Source organism: Misgurnus anguillicaudatus, chromosome 21 (assembly GCF_027580225.2).
Source record: "Misgurnus anguillicaudatus chromosome 21, ASM2758022v2, whole genome shotgun sequence".
Taxonomy (NCBI): Eukaryota; Metazoa; Chordata; class Actinopteri; order Cypriniformes; family Cobitidae; genus Misgurnus; species Misgurnus anguillicaudatus.
The window spans coordinates 29,590,411-29,610,620 of NC_073357.2; the positions used below are offsets into that span (position 1 = coordinate 29,590,411).

The window sequence follows — 20,210 nt, forward strand, 5'->3', positions numbered from 1 at the left end:
GATGAACTAAGAGCCCACAGGCAACTAATGTACTGTACAATACAGCATATTAAAGAATATAAACATTCAGTTTGAACAGAACCGTGGTTGGGGGGGAAGAACCAAAAATGTTGTTTAAGATTGATCAGTGTAACACAATTTTTATTGGCTGCTAATGATAGATAGACTGCATACTAATTTTAATAGTGCACTCAGTATTTTTCCTCACTAAATAACTCGATAACATTGGCTGACATTTATGCAGTGCTGCATGTTTTACTTTGGGCCTGTTGGGTCTGAACACATAAAATGAGTATGTATTTACTAGGAAGCTAAAGGTTTTATCCATATCAGTTAGTAATAATTGTTGTTGTCTTGTCTTATGTATTCTGCTGCAAAAAAGTGAAATAAGGCTGAAATGATATTGTTTTTCTGTCTTTAGGACAGCTCAGGCATGAGACTTTGGAAGCGCAAGTGGTTTGTGTTGTCTGATTTCTGCCTGTTTTATTATAAAGGTGAGTCATAAGGCTTTTGGCTTTAGTTCTGTTAACCACAATTAACTAAAGCAGTCAGAAGTCAATCATTATATTGCACAGTAATCACCCTTTAAAGGAGTAGTTCACTGAAGAATGAAAATGATCCTATAATACTCACCCTCTTGCCATCCCTGATGTATATGATGTCAGCTGTATGCAGTCAAAGGGTTTACTGTATATTAAATAACATTCTGGCTCGATCTGGCTTTGCAAAGCAATTGAATACAAATCATCGTAGTAACCTCGGATATGACTGCATGCAGGTAGCACTGAATCTCATTGGTTCTTTGCCACATGTCAAAACATAGTCCCATGAGATTCAACGCTATCAATGCCATACCTGTACTTAAAGGATTAATCCATTTTCTTAAAAAAAATCCAGATAATTTACTCACCACCGTGTCATCCAAAATGTTGATGTCTTTCTTTGTTCAGTCGAGAATATTATGTTTTTTGAGGAAAACATTCCAGGATTTTTCTCATTTTAATGGACTTTAATGGACCCCAACACTTTAAGTTTAAAATTGCAGTTTCAAAGTACTCTAAACGATCCCAAACAAGGCATAAGGGTCTTATCTAGCGAAACGATTGTTTTTGGCAAGAAAAATAAAAAATATGCACTTTTAAACCACAACTTCTCATCTTCCTCCCTAATGCGCGACCTCACATTATATGTCATCACGTCAAGAGGTCAAGGATGAAGTATGCGAAACTACGGCCCAGTGTTTACAAGTGTGAAGAAAGAGGACCGTTCCGACGTTGTTGTATGTGGAATGATACTAATTAATGTCTTTGTGTCAGTTTATTGTTTAAAATGGTCCGCGAATGTGCGTTTCATATATGTAACAAGTGACCTTTCCATGTCATTACGCAATTACGTGAGGTCGCGCTGGCGCGTCACAGGACCAAAGGAAGACGAGAAGTGTGGTTTAAAAGTGCATATTTTTTATTTTTCTTGCCAAAAATTACAATCGTTTTGCTAGATAAGACCCTTATGCCTCGTTTGGGATCGTTTAGAGTCCTTTGAAACTGCAATTTTAAATATTATTAAAATTGTTAAGTGTTGGGGTCCATTAAAGTCCATTAAAATTAGAAAAATCCTGGAATGTTTTCCTCAAAAAACATAATTTTTCTCGACTGAACAAAGAAAGACATCAACATTTTGGATGACATGGTGATGAGTAAATTATCTGGATTTTTTTTTAAGAAAATGGACTAATCCTTTAAATTTACAACAACACACAATGTATCGATTTGATAAGCTAATTTTTCCTCACAAACGTGGTTTCGCTTCAAAAGACTATATTGTATTATTAACCCAATGGAGTCATTTGGGTTACTTTAATGATGGATGGATGTGCTTTGTGGAGCTTGACCTGTGGTGGCATGAGAGTTTTTAAATTGGATAATTTTCATTCTCGGGTGAACTACTTCTTTAATCACTTGAAGAAAATCTATCTCTTTCTATAATGCGCAATTTTGATGTACATAACATTTTTACTGCCAGTACTGTAAGCCTGCATTTTCTCTTGTGTTTCTCCGCAGACAGTCGAGAGGAGACGGTTTTGGGCAGCATTCCTTTGCCCAGCTATGTTATTTCACCCGTGGGACCGGAAGACCACATCAGCCGCAAGTATGCCTTCAAGGTAAGAGCGTTACGGTAATGACCCGTGCAACACTGCACTCTAATACTGCACTCTAATCAGTTCTTGTGTGTGAACTCACCTTCACTGTATTTAGTAGACACATCACATTATGTCCTCAGGATGTCTGTGTCATGTGCCTTATTGCCATTGGTGATATGTAGGCAGTGGTTAGAATTGAATGATGAATGTGACAGTTATTTGGCTCCTCTATCAGACCACACGGATCACAGGACCCTAACAACCTCATATGGGACTCACTCATTACAGTTTATATCTAACCAATAGCATTATTTTCATGTATAAGGCAGTCAAATATAAACACTTTCTGCATTAATTTAACCCAACGGCTAGGTTTGTTTCTTTTTGACACAATCCTGGGTTTAAAAGAAACCAGCATTTTTAGAGTGTAATGATAAATATAATGTTTTAATAATCATTATAAATAGAGAATAGCAGATAATGTCTTTGACAGTGTCCAGGATGTTTTGAAACCGATACTGACTTATAGACCGTTTTATTGGGCGCACGTGCGGTGACGCGATAAGCGTCTGGTCCGAACTTTACTTCCGGTTGCTGTTTGTTTAATGGTCTGACTAGTTGCTGAAACTGAACTCTTAAACAAATACCTCGTCGAAAATAACAAATGTTTTGGGTTCCCATGTAATCTACGTGTTGTTTATTTTGCTTGTTATATAAATCAATTAGAGCCCTGCACGGGCCAAAAATCTAGGCCCTGACCCGGCCCTGGCCCGAGACGCTTAGGCCCTAGCCCGGCCCTTGTCCGACAGCTAACAGAATTCTCAGCCAGAGTCCGACCCGAGTCCGAACTTTTTAATTCTCTCCATTAGGAATCTGTGTCCGCAGATATAGTCACTGCATCGCGTGTGTTTGTGAGTAGATGTCTGTGCTGTCTGCTGTGAGGTTTTTATGAGAGAAGCACAAACTTTTTAAGAGCCTATTTAATATGTAAAACTTGAATTTGAAATAAAACTTTCTGCGGAGAAGTTAATGAGATCTCTATCGTCTCTCTTGCTACGTGACGCGACAATTATTTATTATTTCAAATCCGTTTACAAGATAAATATATATATACATTGTGTTGTTAAACTGATGAAATTATCTTGCTATATATGCTACATTCATTATGAGAAGCTTTTTCTTTTTAATCTTACACTGTAGTAGACAGTAATATATGTATATTATATAAAACTATGGTCGTGACAGCACATTATCCATTATCTGTTGGTTCATGTTGGTCCAGTTTAATTCAGGGTAATCCTTTAATAAAATGTGTAATATAATATATATAAAATATAATATTTTACTGTTTTGTAATATTCACAGCGCACATTCTCTCAGATCATTTTAAAACATTTTAAATCGTTCTGCAAAATTCCGCATAGATTTTGCAAAAGAAATCCAAAGAAATAGCAAAAAATAACTGCTTACACAGCTTGTACAGCTGTACTCTTGCAGCAATTAAAGCAGTTCAGTTTTGTTTTAAATGGCAAAATAGTTATATTTATTTTTTATTTACATTTTAGAGCAGTTTTTGTTTGTTAAAGTTTTTATGATAACTAGTGGTTAGCGGCCGACAGCAAGTTGACGACATGTTTGATGAATTGATCCTTTCAAATCAACACTTCACTTGCCTATAATAACAACTATATAAAATAAGTATTTTCAGCATATCACAATGTTAGTTTAAACGTTTATTATCAACACACACTATTTTTAAAAAGCGAAGGCAGGTTGCTCTGCTGCTCGCAGTTGCAACGGGTGCAGAAATAAAAAAAGAAAAAGGGCTATACAAAACGAAACGAAATAAACATGAAACAGAATAAACATGCATGCTACCTTATCTTACAACTTCGCTTTTGCATATACATTTTTTTACATGTAAGGACTTACCACAGAACATTCATGTATCCATCCAACAGTTAAACTAATAAAAAAAAGTCGATCCATACACAAACAAGAAATAAAGACACAGCCTTCTTACACAAAAATAAATACAGGGAGAAGTCTTTAATAGATTATGTCTTGGATGCTGTCTGCATAGATTATGTACAGTATCCAAGGTTTTAATCTAGTACTCCATTTATAATTTTTCCTGGTGCGCTGAAGGTCCTGCTGTTTAAATACGCTGTTAAAACAGCTGCATTGTAAATGTGTGGCTGTGCATAGCGGACTCATGCGGTAGGTTAAACATCTTCCAATGTTTGTTTTGCAATTATAAATGTCTGTCAAAAGATTATTTTAATTAAATTGAAAACTATAAAAAGATGGAGAAGCCTAAATAAGCCCGAGGTCCGGCCCGCGGATCTGCTGTGACATTAAAATTGGCCCGAAACCCGACCCGAAGGGCGTAAACAGGTCGGGCCCCGTCGGGCTCGGGCTGAAATGCAGGGCTCTAAAATCAATAACTTTAAAAGGACTTTTTTGTCATTTATTCTTCGCAGAGTTTACCGGAAGTTACGTGATGACCATGAAAGCCGCGTGTTTATGTTGTTACTGCTGAAACCATCTATATAGAAGTTTGAAAAAAACTGTGCTTTAAAGACTAAGGGACAGATTTACTAAACGGGGCAAATTAGTGTTGGGCACAATTCCAAAAAAGCGCCGCTGGGAGTGGTAATATCTGCGGGTTATTTACTAAAAAGGCGCAAATTAAATAACACAGGTGCCTCATGTTCCTTTGGCATTCCAAATAAACTGTTACATGTTACAAAATGATTTAAGACATGCTTTTTTGGCGTTAAATAATGAGGCAAAACAGTATTATCACACGCCCAAACATTAGTAAATTGCGTTGCGTGAATCATTTAAATAATCTACTCCTATATATTTTGCGTCTGAAAGGGAAACTCCTAGGAATGCACATGCAATAAGGTCAGTCTCAAAAAGAACTAGACCACACCTTTTCAGCTCTAAATTATCCACTGCGCGTCTGTAGTAAACCCCGACAGTCGTTATTTAACGACAAAATGATGGTTTGCGCTGGCGATGCTATTAGTAAATTTGGCCCTAAGGGCCCTATTTTAACTATATTAGCGCATGGTCAAAAGCGCACAGCGTACAGTATAAAAGAGCGTGTCCGAATTCACTTTTGCTAATTTAACGACAGGAAAATTTTTTAAAAGAGTTGTTCCTATTCTCGTAATGAGTAATGGGTGTGTTTTGGGCATAACATGCAATAAACCAATGAAAGTCTCATCTATCATTCTCTTTAAAAGACTGTTGTGCTCACGCAATGCCGATTTCCTATTTAGATGGCGAAATTTGTAAACTAAAGAAAATGAGCAGAGGAAGACGACCCCCAGTTTAAGATTGATGTTAAGAAATTGCGTTGTTTTCATTTGTATTGAAATTGCTATTTTTTTATTAAACCCTTTAAAAGTTGTTTTCTTTCAATCATGAAAGTAAAAATAGCAGGCTTTTAATTGCTGTAAATGTATGGATAGCCTACATGATCAGTGTAATCTCAAAAAATGATTTACAAATATGCAAGAAAACGCATGTACTCTAAAAATACTTTATTTGGAACAAACAGGAGATTTCAGCGTTTCAGCACTCGGACAGCGCCGTGTGTGTTTTGAAAAGCATTACTTAAGTTCTAATGTCAGCATATCCATCGGTACAAATAAATCCGTGGGGTAGCATTTACATTTTTTTTCAAAATAAATGCAATATTTGCATTTGTTTAATGCAAAACATTCAGTTACCTACCAGGCTACAGGTAAAGCAGCTCTTTACGCCTTCTAATATCTTATAATCGGTCCTCATTTATGTCCAAGAGACTCAATATTGATCTTGTGTGCTGTCCAATGGTGTAATAAGCAAACGCGCGTTGTCATCTCGTTTATAGGTGCATATTACTAACATCTGTCTAAATACCAAAAACAATACTGGGCCTCAGTTTCCTCAAAATAGAAGCGCCCACAAAGCTCCTTTGCGCACAAATGGGCACAAAGACATTTGCTATTTAACTCTTTCGTCGCCAGATATCTCGTCAATTAAGAGAAAACGCTTCCCCGCCAATGGCGAGATTTTCCGTCTTTCCGCAATACCGCTATTATCCACCAGTAATTCCACAACTAATACAACCCGGAAGTAGCGCCTCACGTGAAAGAGAAAGAACTCCGTGTATGTTTTAAAGATCGCTCTGCATCTGATCTCTATCAAAAGTCCTTCGCAAAAATGGAATTATCTCAGCTTTTTGCTCAAAATTGGGTGTTTTTGAAGAAACCTACCCATGTTTGAGAGGTGATTACAAGAGAACTAATGAAGGTAGGATGAAACAGTTTTTTTTTTTGAAAGCAGAGGGTCTGCTCTTTCATCTGATATATTGTTTGTTTATATATTTAAAAAGGAACATTTTCTGGAAAGCATTAAACTTTTGTGAAAATCATGAAAAATGCTGGCGCTGGCTGGCAACTTTTTTTAAAAACGCTGGCGGGGAAAGAGTTAAACAACGTGACACAGGACGTGAAAATGAAAATTGCGCTGGGCTGAAACTAGCAAAAAACACTTACGTTGCATTGCGCCGGGTGTATGATAGGGCCCAAAAGGTTTTGTTTCTTTGTATAATGTAAAGCATCAGTGGGTTGTCAACATCCAGTTCCATGACGGAAACACTGCAGCATGCAAACTTACAGTAGATTTAACATAATAATATTCTTGCCATCCATTGGTGTGGATGGTATTACAGTTATCTTTATACGATAGTTATCTTTATCACCATAGTGTGAACGGCCTTTTATACTTCTGTATTTTATCTGTGGTGACTTTAAAAGCCCTCAGATCAGAGATTGTTTGTTCGAATGGAAAATTATACAACTTAATTTAAGTTTTTTAATAACTTCCATTGTGAAATAGCATTGGTTCTCGCATGTGCGGTTAATGCTACGATGAATAATTACTGCTTGCATGATGGAAGATTTATTATATCACTGTGGCCACGATTTAATTAAAGCAATACGCGTCATGATGTGTCTCACAACAAAGATCAACATACTTGAGCCTCAGGTACAATCAGAGCCTCTTGTCGCTTATTGCTTTAGTCTGTAAAATGTAATTGTGTATTGTTAGCTGTCTTCACTAAGATTCAGTTCTATGACTTGGAGTTGCTGTGTGTATGTCTTAAACTGTAAACCTATATTCTCATTCACCATTATTATCCTGATGATGCTGTTCTCTACTTGAGTGGCTCTCAAAAATCTCAGCATAATGTGTTTCTTAATATAGATCAGAGGTGGCTCATGACTGCTCATCCGAGGGGCGCAAATTCAAAATATGTGTTTGTGAGTGTCATGTGTGTTGCTCGTGTTTTCAAAATATGTGCTTGTTGCGGCATGTGAAGCATGTGCATCACGTGTTTTGTCAAATTAAGTGCCTGCTGTACACGCCTCAAAACCGTTTATGATGAACGAGACGCTCACGTTCACAAATTACACGCAAGACACTCCCTTAACAGTAAACTTTGATTACGCATGAGATTATGCGTGTATCTGGCAAATGTGAGCGTCTCTTATATCATGGACCCTTTGGACGCGTCTGCGGCAGGCACTTACTTTGACAAGACACGTGATGCACACATGATCACTCGACGCGCAGAGCACACGTTTTGAAATTACGAACCACACACACGACGGGCTACATACATGTTGTGATGAACTTCGCATTGAGCGCCCTCAAAAAAAGAAGTCACCGCCGCCACTGATGTAGATTCATCAAATTTAGTGCTGAAAAGTTTTTATATTTTAAAATGAAGTTGCTATTGCTTTTCACTATATTATCTGTCAGCATGTTGTCATCACTGTTGATGAGGAAACTCTGCCCACCATTTTCAACTACAGTACTTTTCCACAGTCCTTTCCTCTTTAAAAACAGACGTGGTAATGTCATTATCTTAACCCGTCTCTAGTGGGGCCTATTGATAGCAAGCTTTCACTTAACCACAGACTCTTCCTGCTCACTGCCAGTGAAATAATGTTTAAAAACAGAATCTCCCAGAGGGCTTAAACCCATTTATATTATACCTTCCACGCTGAAAAATCAATCTTGACATAAACCTCTGAGCCATGAAGGTGGAAAACTATAGCACTTCGAAACTCCTATCAGGCTGTTTACGTAAAATTCACCTCCGTCGTCTCCGGAAGAAAAGCACCTCATTTTAAGAACAATATTCTAGGAATGTTTGATCCCATTACTGCAGCCTATTCATTTCCTCTTTCTAGCCATCCTTTACTATACGCACATCGTATAGTTCAAACCAACCAATATTTCCCAGCGCTGTAGTTTATTTGAGTATTGTGCCAGCAGATTTCTAATATCCTCACTTTTACCTGCCCAGCAGATGAAATACATCGGTGTAAGGCCTGGTTCTCTCTCTGGTGCTTTGTGTGTTAATTAGCAGGTTGTTTAGTTATCTCCATCAGTAAATCTAGCCAGCCACTGTTTGAACATCTGGCTGCTTTATTTTATGATTAATTATACCCCATGGTATGCTATTTGTCTTATGCTTTTTACTTTAACTACCTTCTTAGTTAGGTCCATCAGCACTAGCTTAATTTGTCTGTTTTATATTAGAAGGAGTTTAAGAGAGTAACTACCTATTATCATTTGAGATTAGAAAAGTGGAAAAATGACAGGAAAACTAATAATGCTTGGCTTTAATTGATTAATTTATTCAGCGATTAAATGTTTTGATGTTTACTAATAATCTTTTCCTGTTCTCTGGAGTTTTGTACTATACTCTCCCAGTTGCGCAATGATGCTGAGCTTTGCTTCTTTCTATGCAAATTACTCTTATAGCCCACCCAGTTTAGTGTACCTGACAATATTTCAGAGACATTCGGACACACCTCCTAGTTTTACCCAACGATTTTCACGTAGGCCATCAGTTGATGCTCACTCATTCTGATTCTTTCATTCCTATCGGGCTTTTGCCTCCTGCTGTGCATTATGGGAGCTGAGCCGGGTGCATCTGGTGGAAGGGCCGACTCAAGAATCAGCCACTTGCATGAATAGGTATTTTAATTTCCATTCATTGTTATCAGCGGATTTCCACTCCATCACCATTCCTGTGTATGACATTTTCCTAGCCGGATGAAAAATGCACATGCCGATGTGCGTTGATGTGTTTTAGGATGCATGCGACTGACTCCGCCTCCTCAGGAACAGGCAATGCCAGCTTGATATTCCAATCTTCATATTCATCTGCTTGATTTGAATAATAGATATGCAGATGCTGTATGTCCTGTTTAGTGTGTGAATCTATTTGTACGGATGAGTGCTGTTGGTATCTATTGCTGAAACTGGCATTGCTGGATTCCTTCATACATTACTATCATCTGTAGTTACAGTGTCTTGTCACACCCAGCCGCCCTATCATTGGCTTTTCAGTCACTTTTAAATCTCATCAGCACTGTCTATACAACGCAATTGCATTTGTTGTGAATTTTATGTGTGTTCATTTATATTTATATTCTGGAAAACGGTTTGTTTGTGCAATTTTATTTTGTGTATGGCAAACATAACTCTAAATGAAAGCCCAGGATATAATGTCTAATTCGATGTCATTAACATTTATGTTTCAGGGCAGCCATTCTTTCTTTCTGTTTTTGATATATTAGGACTTAAAGACACTGAAATTACTTCGCTCTTGTTTGCAGGTTTTATCGTACTATTTCTCATTGTTTGTCATGTGATGACAAAGTGATTGATGTTTGCAACAAGATATGCCCTTTTTTTGCCTCGTGCGCTTTCATTTTTAGTGCTCTCTTCCAAAGTGATGTATTCTGTTCATTTGGTTTGCTTGTATGAAAGAGAGATACCGATTTTTGTGTTAAATTAAAAGTGATTTTTTTAATGAAACGGCACATAGGAAACATTCCTACTACCTGACTGATATTACTGATATAATTGTCTATAGAGAGCCAGACAGCCCCGTAAAAGTCATTGTTAAAATGTAAATCAATGTATATTTTGTTCTTGGTTTCTATCACACATTTCTAAGGTGGCACAAAAGCGACACCTGAACTGGCATTTAGGTGTATTCACACAGATTGTTTAATAATAATATTAGGGATTGAGTTAGATCGAACCCATTACCTTCAGTTGGACTACATGAACAGAGCAGACGTATGTAGTCAAGCTTTAATACATTTATAAATGTCATAAATTCTGCTGTGCAAAGACATATTAATCGTAAGTAAGAGCCCGTCCATACGAGACGCTTTTAGCTGTATACGTAAAACTTTTGTACTGTATTGACTGTATTGATCTGGTGTTTTGGGTTCCTGAAACCACTATTTTTTGAAACCGGGTCCGGCCCTGTCCCAAATGGCTCACTTCATGTCCCCTTTCAGTCTCGTGGCCTTTAATTGCGCATGCTCGTTTAAGCAGCATTCACATTAGCAGTGACTAGCAGTAGCAGAGCGACGCAATCTCATTGAAAGCTCTGCGGCATCCGGCGACACGAGCGACAGTGACCGGTGGCGACTGGAAATGTTTAACTTTATGCAAATTACGAGCGACTTTCAGGAGCGACTACCAATAAGAACAAAGCAGTTTAATTCACGTCATCCGCCTCTCATCAGTTACTGTAGTGGACGTTACTCATTTGTTTATGACAACTAGGCATAGAAATGCTTCTTTTGAAAGAGACGAGGGATACACAGCGACAAAGACGTCATAATGTGAATGTACCTTTAGTCTACTAGTCCGTAGGGTGTCCCATCTGTCATTTTTACGCTTCTAAGTGTGCTCATCAGCGCCCTCTTTGCACCCTTGATGCGGTCTTCGGGCGAAGCCCGCACTGCTACAGGCTCCACACACTTTACCAACCCAGAGATCCTTGCGAAGAGCAATCAGACGACGGAGTTCACACTGATGGGCAACTTCTCTTCCTATTTTATGGCATGACGCTCGAGTCTGTCCCAAAGGCCCTGTCCCGAATGGCACACTCTGGACTTTTTTAGAGTCCACACTTTTATGACATCATGTAGTGCAGACCTTAGGGACCCTTGTCACGAGGGCGCACCGAAGTGGTATTTTGGGACAGACTCGAGCCTCACATCGGAAATAGGAAGAGAAGTTGCCTATCAGCGTCAACCCCTTCCATCCGTCATCTGTTTGCTCTTTCGCAAGGACTTTTGGGTTGTTAAAGTGTGTGGAGCATGCAGCAGTGCGGGCTTCGCGGAAGACCGCATCAAGGGTGCAAAGAGGGCACTGATGAGCACACTTCGGAGCGTAAAAATGACAGATGGGACGCCCTACGGACTCGTAGGCTAAGCGAGCATGCGCAATTTAAGCCCAAGAGACCGAAAGTCCACATGAAGTGCGCCATTTGGGGCAGGGCAAAAATACGACTCCAGTGCACCCTCATGGACTCGCGTCAAGGGTCCCTAAGGTTTGCACTACTTGATGTCATCAAAGTGTGGACTCTGAGGAGGTCCACAAGTCCGGAGTGTGCAATTTGGGACAGGGACAGATGTTATACTGATGGGCAACTTCTTTTTCTATTTCCTGGCATGACGCTTGAGTCTGTCCCAAAGGCCCTGTCCCAAATGGCACACTCTGGACTTGTGGATTTTCCTCAGAGTCCACACTTTGATGACATTATGTAGTGCAGAACTTAGGGACCCTTGACGCGAGTCCATGAGGGTGGTATTTTGGGACAGACTCGAGTCTCACACCGGAAATAGGAAGAGAAGTTGCCCATCAGTGTCAGCTCCTTCCATCCGTGATCTGATTGCTCTTTCGCAAGGACTTCTGGGTTGTTAAAGTGTGTGGAGCATGCAGCAGTGCGGGCTTCCCCGAAGACCGCATCAAGGGTGCAAAGGGGGGCGCTAATGAGCACACTTCAGAGCGTAAAAATGACAGATGGGACACCCTACGGACTCGTAGACTAAGCGAGCACGCACAATTTAAGACCAAGAGACCGAAAGCCCACATGAAGTGTGCCATTTGGGACAGTGCTAAATACGACTCCGGTGCACCCTCGTGGACTCGCGTCAAGGGTACCTAAGGTTTGCATTACATGATGTCATCAAAGTGTGAACTCTGAGGAAGTCCACAAGTCCGGAGTGTGCCAGCCAATCCGTATATTTTGCGATACGATTATTTCATGACCTCACGTCTCGACCCTAGTCAGACACCGCTACGTCACGTAACCACAGCATCAACGATAGCGTGCTACATGCTTTATGTTGCCGAAGGTAGTGAGCCTATTAGCTTTACTAAAGCTAAATCTTCTGCTCCTTTGCCAAAACGGTGAGCAACAAATTATTATGAACCAATTGACCACATGCTCCAAGTGGTCTTCTCGTGTTTTAATTTATCTCTGTGGCAGAATTACAGCGCCACATTCTGGCCTGCATGTATACTACATCGATTTGACTTGTTTCAGTGGTTTTGTGTATGCAGATATTTCTTGAGGCAATGCTGTGTTTACAGACCTTTTAGAATGAGGAGAAAATGATTGTTTAGGGAAAGCACTGGCTTTGAGTGGGTGGCCTAAGAAGTTTATTTGTCTTGGATAAACAAAGTTTACTAGTATCAGGATACACAACTGGATTTCCTGTACTGAATAAATGGAAATTTATTTAGTTTAGTGAAAACATATTTAATTTAAAGCATATTTGTTGATAACTGCATGTTAATAGTGTTCAATTCTTTACAAAACTTTTGCAACATTTCAAAGTCATCTGTGTACCATTTTATTAGATCATTGATTTTTATGCACCCAAAGGACTGCACTCACTTTGGTCGTACTTGTACAATGACAATAAAGTCATTAATTCATTCATTCATTCAAAGCCATGGAGGATACAGTAAGGTAACATAAAGACGTCAGGGGCAGATGTAGGGTTTTGGATGGGCTGCATTAGCTATTAGTGTGTGACAGGTGGGATAATAGACTCCTAGAGAAGCAGAAGAGATCTGCCGTGAGCAGAGATGCAACTGTCGAATCGTGAATTAAGAGATGGCAGCTATGTAGCCCAGAGGCTGCTACATTGACTTTCTATAGCCTGTCAGTGTTTTAGATGCAAGCTGTATGTGTGTGTGTGCGCGTGTGTGTGTGCATGCTTGTGTGACTGGTAGAGGTGGGGCTGATGGTTGGCCGTCTGTCTAATGGGTCTGGGAGGGCCTGGCAAAAGCGCTGAGCTGGACTATGTTTGTGTTCAAACTGGTGAGTGGTGGCTGTGCCTCTGTCTGAGAGAGTTGGATTTTGGCAGTAGCAGATATAGAGAAACAGAAGGTGCGTGGAGCTGGTTTAACTGGGGAGCTCTTAACCCTGGCATTAAACAGATGACCAGAGCAGGGGGGTAAGAGTCTATTTAACAGCTTTGTTTTTGGAGTGTGTTGTGTTTTTAAGTTTTGATTACATTATAGGAGCCAATTGTCCCCAAAGGATAGTAAAACCATTATGGCCACCAGCCAACATTCCTTAAGTTTAAATAATGACTTTATGTCTTAAAGGGGAAGGGTTTGGGGAAAGATAAAAAGGTCATTAACCATTGCAAAAAACAAACATTTGTGTGCCTTTTTGAATAAGTAATTGGTGTGTCTATCTGTGAGTTTGTCTTTGTTTATGTGTTATATGTTAGGCATGCATGAACAGTGTGTATGTGTGTATATAGGTTTTTATACATTGTGGGGTGTAAATGTCCCCACACTGATAGTACAAGTCTACCACCCAAATTCTAATTGTGTGTGATATTGTAGATGATATTGACAACATTTTATATGGAATTTTGTTTGTTTGCTGTTTGTTGTTTTTCTGACACCCTCTTTATTTGGACAGCAGTACTACAAAATCAAATGTTAGCATTTGTTGTTACATCAATGCAGATCAGCTGTTGAAGTGCATGGTCATTCATTATGTGTAGCAATGATAATGAATATAGACTAACAGATTGTTACAACAGCTCTACAGTACAAACAGCTTTGTTGAGCTTGACTTCTGAGCTTTGCTACAATGAAGCTCCTGCTGTCACAGCAGTACTGGGGACCCATGTGAATGTGTATCCTGCCCATACATGGGTTTCACTGATGGTCTCTCTCTCTGTCTCTCTCATTCACTCAGGCCTGCCACACTGGAATGCGGTCATACATTTACAATAAGAATTCTCTGATTGGCTCGCAGGCCGAGCACTGTGGCATGAGGACCTACTACTTCAGCGCAGATACACAGGAAGATATGAATGGCTGGATCCGGGCCATGAACCAGGCCGCACTGATGCAGAGTCATGGCGTGAAGAGGTCAGTAGATCTGCTAGACAGAGGAGCAATGTCAGTACCTGTATTTCTATTAATAACATCATCAACATTAAGTCTATTGTATATTTATTTTTTACTAAATGACCCCGTTGTTAATGTAAATCTAGAAAAAGATAAGAAGAACAGCGTTGCACACCTGTAAGTCCCGTATAGGTGCGTAGGATAGAGAGACAATGAAGTCCGATCATGTACAAAAGTAAATATAAGGTATCTTGCAAACTATTAGCTTGCAAAAGATAAAAATGTTTATTACAGCGACGTCGAAAATCGTCGTTCTTATTTAACACTTATTTTATTTATACTCCCTGGCAGTGGCGGCTCGTGAACGCTCATCCGAGGGCTGCAAATTCAAAATAAGTGTTCGGAGTGTCATGTGTGTTGCTTGTGTTTTCAAAATATGTGTTTGTTGCGTCTCGTGAACCATGTGCATCACGTGTTTTGTCAAAATAAGGGCCTGCTGCACACGCGTCAAAACCGTTTATGATAAAAGAGACACTCAAGACACTCCCTTAACTGTAAACTCGGATTACACACGAGATTATGCGAGTATCTGGCAAACGCGAACGTCTCTTTTATCATAAACCCTTTAGACGTGTCTGCAGCAGGCACTTATTTTGATAAGACACGTGATGCACATAGGTTCACTCAATGCGCAGGACACATATTTTGAAATTACGAACCACACACGTGACAGGCTACATACATGTTGTGACGAACTTCACATCACGCGCCCTCAAAAAAAGAAGTCACCGGCCACCACTGCTGCCTGCACTGTAAACCTGATTAAGTTGAATTCTCCTGAATTTTTTTTAGAAACCATAAACACATAAACATGTAACTTATAAATGAATTAATGTATACCGATAAAATTTGTGAATTTAACTTAAAATTTCTAGCTTTTCCCACATTTATTTAAAGTTCCATACAATAAAATGTAAGTTGAGTTAACTTTAAATAATTTTTATCATCAATTGCTCTGTCCAATTACTCACCTTAGTTTCTTAAAGGTGCAGTGTGTAATTTTTAAAATAATCTCTTGACAGGGATGCTAAATAATATACACAACTATATTATAAGGGGTGTATAAAAACCTTTTAATAATGAATGATTTTGTTTTTATTACCTTAGAATGAGACGTTTTTATCTATATACACAGAGGGTCCCCTTACATTGAAGGTGCCATTTTGTGCCGCCATGTTTCTAAAGAAGGCCCGAACGGACAAACTTTTTTTACTAAATTGTCTCTGTCGATGACATGCTTTTCCGGTGGGGCTACTGTAGCTTCTCTATGCTTTTTAAAAGCGAGGGAAGAGCAGAGAACTGAGCCATGGGTTGCAATTCGCAACCTCACCACTAAATGCCGCTAAAATTTATACGAGTTAAACTGAGTATAACTTGAGTTTAAAGTTAACATACTAAATTTAATTTGGTGTTCATATACGTGGTTTAAGCGGACAAGGATTAGCTTAAGACAGGACTTAGCCTTAGTTTAATTAGGAAATATTACTAGTTTTAACAGACATGCCTTACTAAAAACATAACTTGTCTGCATTTTGAGGCAAAACAAAGGGCAATGGTGTATTTTAAGATATGTCAGTGCAAGTTTTTAAGTTTGAACAGCTCTTACATTTATTTTAGTCTAGGACTAGTCTTTTCCCTGTCTGGGAAACCACCCCATAGCGTACTTCATTATATCATAACATATGAATGAACTTAAATCTGCAGAAATACATACTTATCTGCATTTCTGACATGCGTTTTTATAACTTTGGAAAGAAGTGAGCTGAGGTGAATATGTATACCAAAGCAAGCACTAATCGCCTGAATGGTGACTTCACAGACATTTATCATTTATGTGCCGATGCCATTGTCAGACTTGATGTGTGCTGTGTTTTATTGAATTTTTAGCCTAATTCTAATCTACAGATCAGGGATAAAGATAAAGAGGGATAAAGAGTAAGTAAGTGTGGTAAGCTCGCTCACTGCAGCAGAGAAGTGCACACTTTGACACTGCAGGTCTTATAGTCCAATCACTGCAGCCAGCTGACAAAGCCATGAGCTGAGCACTCAGCCTGGAGTGTAAAGTTATGCACAGAGGGTTTGTCCCTAGGGCTTTATGCTGTCTATAGGGTTTTACAGTATATGTGTGTGTGCAGGTACTATACGCGTAATGCTTTTACACAAGCATGTGGTTGGTTGTTAAGTTTAGGTTTATCTGATCTGGAATCAGTCTGATTTGACTTAATGATGTTGTACTGTGTTGACCATCTGCCGTGTTTCGTGGATTTCTGTCTGTCAGTTTTGTGATTGCAATGCAATAGCGCCATCAAGTGATTTATGTATGACATATCATGTAAAGATATTGTTGAGGATTTTTAACTCTTTTATATGATTATGATTTAGCTTTTTATCATTTTGATATTATTTATATCAAATTATAATCATTATTTATTATTTATATTTATATCATTATTATAGAAAAATGTTTGTGTGACTTCTATCATTTGAATTAGAATTACAATAGATATTAAATAATTAGTTTTGAGTTAATTTACCCCAAAATTGTACTTTTATCAATCTGTACAACTGCTCTTTATTCCATTGAACACAAAAGGCAAAATGTTAATGACTGGCAGCCATTTAGTTTTATTTCTTTGTATATTTAATGAACTGTCAATGAATGATGTGACGTTAATTATTTTGTGTCTGTATGGTTCAATTAAATGTAAAAGTGTTAATATTTCAAAATAAATTTGCAGATTACTTGCATACATTCTCTTTTTTGAGGACCAAGTCTAAAATTTCTGGTTTTATTTCATTTTGACAGAATATTTGGGGGATAATTGCAAAAATGTCAGTGTGGTGTAACCGGTCTGTGTCAATTGGTGTAACTAGTTTTTTTTAATATATATAAAAAATGTGGAATAAAATATAATCATCTAGTTTAGTGTAATATGACTTTTTTTTACAAACATTTTGACATAATTTGTCAAATATTATTTAGAAAACAGAGCTGTTTTCAGCATATGTCGGACAAATATTACAAAAATGCATTGCATAACTAATAAAATTATATTTTAAAATGTTTTTTTTTTTGATGATTATGCTTACACACACAAGGTGGATAAAATATTTAATATTTTTCATTCTTTGGCATAATTGGCGGTTACACCATTTGACATTTTCAGGTCCATTCAGTCTTAACTAATTTTTTATTGCATAAAATTAACATAAATACACTATGCTATGTGCATTGAAATAAACCTGATGCACGCTTTTAAAATGATGGGGTTTTTTTAAGATTTTTTAATATTTCCCATCTTGCCAAACTGTTTTTGTCACTGACCCAAAGTTTGAAAAATGAGTGCTTCAGTAAATAATTTCCATTGATTGTTTTTTTTTTTTTAGCAAAAATACTTATTTTTGTCGTATTTGTGTCCTAATAGTGAATCGTCATCAAAAAACATACAAACTTTAAATACTTTAACTCTGTTTTCACACAGAGAAGCAGAAAGAAGCTCAAATCCGGAGCAGCAGAGCAACCACTTCACCAACAGCAGCTCTCCGGCCGAGGGTCTGCAGCAGGCAGCGCGAGGTGAGGTGTCGGAGCTGAGGTTGCAGCGAGATGGAGAAGAGTGTTATGTTTACAGCAGGGAAGTGCAAGGGGATCCTGGTAAAGCCATCTCCCCTGGAGAGATGGAGGGGCCCTCCCACTCAAGTGCCCAATCTCGCCCATCGTCCACCGGACCTCACAGAAACGGACTGTCGTCTTCGGGAATGCCCCATGATCAGAACGGAAACGTGGTGTACAAGAGGGGTCTTGTGCCCCGAACGGACACAGAGAAGAAGGTTCAAAGAAAAACAGCACTGGCTCAGGTCGAGCACTGGGTGAAGGTGCAGAAAGGAGAGCCTAAAAGGTCAGTTTTGTTGTAGAAACCTTATTAACAGAGCAAATGCTAAGAAACCACACACATGCAATACTCCTAATAAATGATGTAATATGGAGAACTCAGATGGGTTTCTCATTGTAAAGGTTAAAATGTGCAGTTTCCCCTTAATATGGAGCTCCCTCTAGTGGTTGTGATATGAAAACATACAGTAGAGTAGTTTTGATTCTTCATTTTTGCATTTATAACAGCCCTTCATGTATTATTGTTATTATTTTGCACACATATCACTTGAATGCTAAAAAATGAAAATTCTCATAATTCACTTACCGTAATGCCATCCCACATGACTTGCGTTCTTCAGTTGAACCTTTTAATTCCAATTACAGCTATGCCACTGCTGAGTACAACCTAGCCAGACGGACCCCTCCTCTCCATCCCAAGGCCTCCATGATGGATACTTACCAATCGTTGCCAAAGACCACTCGCCACCACTCTGCAGGCAGTTCCCCCCCAGTGCCACGCAACATGCCCAGTGACTACAAGTATGCCCACGACCGCCTCAGTCACTTCCGAATGTCCACCGATGAACGGCTGGCCACTAAAGAGGGCATGGTTTGGCAGCTGTACGAGTGGCAGCAGCGCCAACAGTTCCGCCACGGAAGCCCGACCGCACCCATCTACACCGGGCCTGACTTCATGGACGCGGCAGCCTTCAGGGTCACTTTGGAAATGCCACGGTCAATATCCGTACCTCCATCACCGTGTGACTTAGCCCCACCCGGGCACTCCTCCAAATCCCTCTCCCCACGCCGACCTCACACTCCCGCAGAAAGGGTGACCGTACGCCCGCTGGATGACTTCGCCACCGTGGATACACCCACTTTGGGTTCTCCCAGAGGAATGTATTCCCAGATCTCAAAGGTAGGGAATGTGGAGAAGTTCTCATAATCTCGCAATTCTAAATTACTTACCGCAGGAGTGTTGACCTTCAAAGACGCAAAGGGTCATGGGACATGGAGTGTTGGAAATAGAAATAGGAGTTCACACAGGGCTGGACTCCCAGGTGCAGAGGGTGTGTTTAAAGAGAGCGTTTTTGTTTTTATGTGTGATCCTCGTAGTGGCATCTGCTAGCTACACCCCCCACATGAGAGCATCGATCTCAGCAGCATGTTCACACGCGGCGGCAGGCGCAGAAGTCTTTGTGTCTCTTACAAGTTAACATACTGTCACTGGCATTACTGCTCAGCATATGCTGGGACTCGTGTGAACTCACTAATTATGTTCCTCCAACAGAGAAATTCACAGAAGCTGTCAGAAACCAGTTAAAAAGAAAAAACACTTCAATCAATGTGCTGTGATGCCACAAACGATACATAATTATACTGTAGATAATGTGTGCACATAAAAAGCTTATGTGAAAGGAATTTATTGGCCACCATTTCTAATCAAGTTTTTTAAATTGTCCTGCGTTGATACATACAGTATTTAGAAGTGCAAATTTACACTGTGGAATAATTAACAAAATTTTTTTTTCATAATTAACTCACTTTTATGCCGTGCCAGCACAGTGGCTGAATGGGTAGCACTGTTTCCTTATCCACCTGTTTCTTGGCGTAAATGTGGGCAGCGCCATCTTTGAGCTTTCCTGTTTATGACTTCCGGTGAGCCACTAAAGCTAATGGTAGTCTATTGCGACAGACACAAGTGTGCTGTTTCGACTGGCTGTTTAATGTTTATTATAAAATCCAGGAAGTCCGACATAATTGGTGCAGTTTGGGAATGCCATAATAGCTAATACAAACGCAGTAAATCTCTACAAAAAACATTTGTTTTACACATAATCCATGCACAAGATCTGTATTTACAAATCC

The 20,210-nt window shown here is 39.2% G+C and overlaps 1 protein-coding gene across 16 annotated transcripts in view; it reads left to right on the top strand.

The window, feature by feature from the left end:
* The window catches only part of plekha7b (pleckstrin homology domain containing, family A member 7b), a 139,274-nt gene that overhangs the window by 74,881 nt on the left and 44,183 nt on the right, over positions 1–20,210 (top strand). For 13 of the 16 annotated variants that reach the window (XM_055201409.2, XM_073858790.1, XM_055201395.2 and 10 more), the window contains 5 exons: positions 422–494; positions 2,061–2,161; positions 14,256–14,431; positions 17,953–18,366; positions 18,726–19,260. In XM_055201409.2, the coding sequence (XP_055057384.2) occupies positions 422–494; positions 2,061–2,161; positions 14,256–14,431; positions 17,953–18,366; positions 18,726–19,260 (1,299 nt within the window). Of the gene's footprint in view, positions 1–421; positions 495–2,060; positions 2,162–7,762; positions 9,194–14,255; positions 14,432–17,952; positions 18,367–18,725; positions 19,261–20,210 lie in introns of those variants that run through there. The other 3 variants (XM_055201414.2, XM_055201471.2, XM_055201462.2) reach the window with 2 other exon arrangements.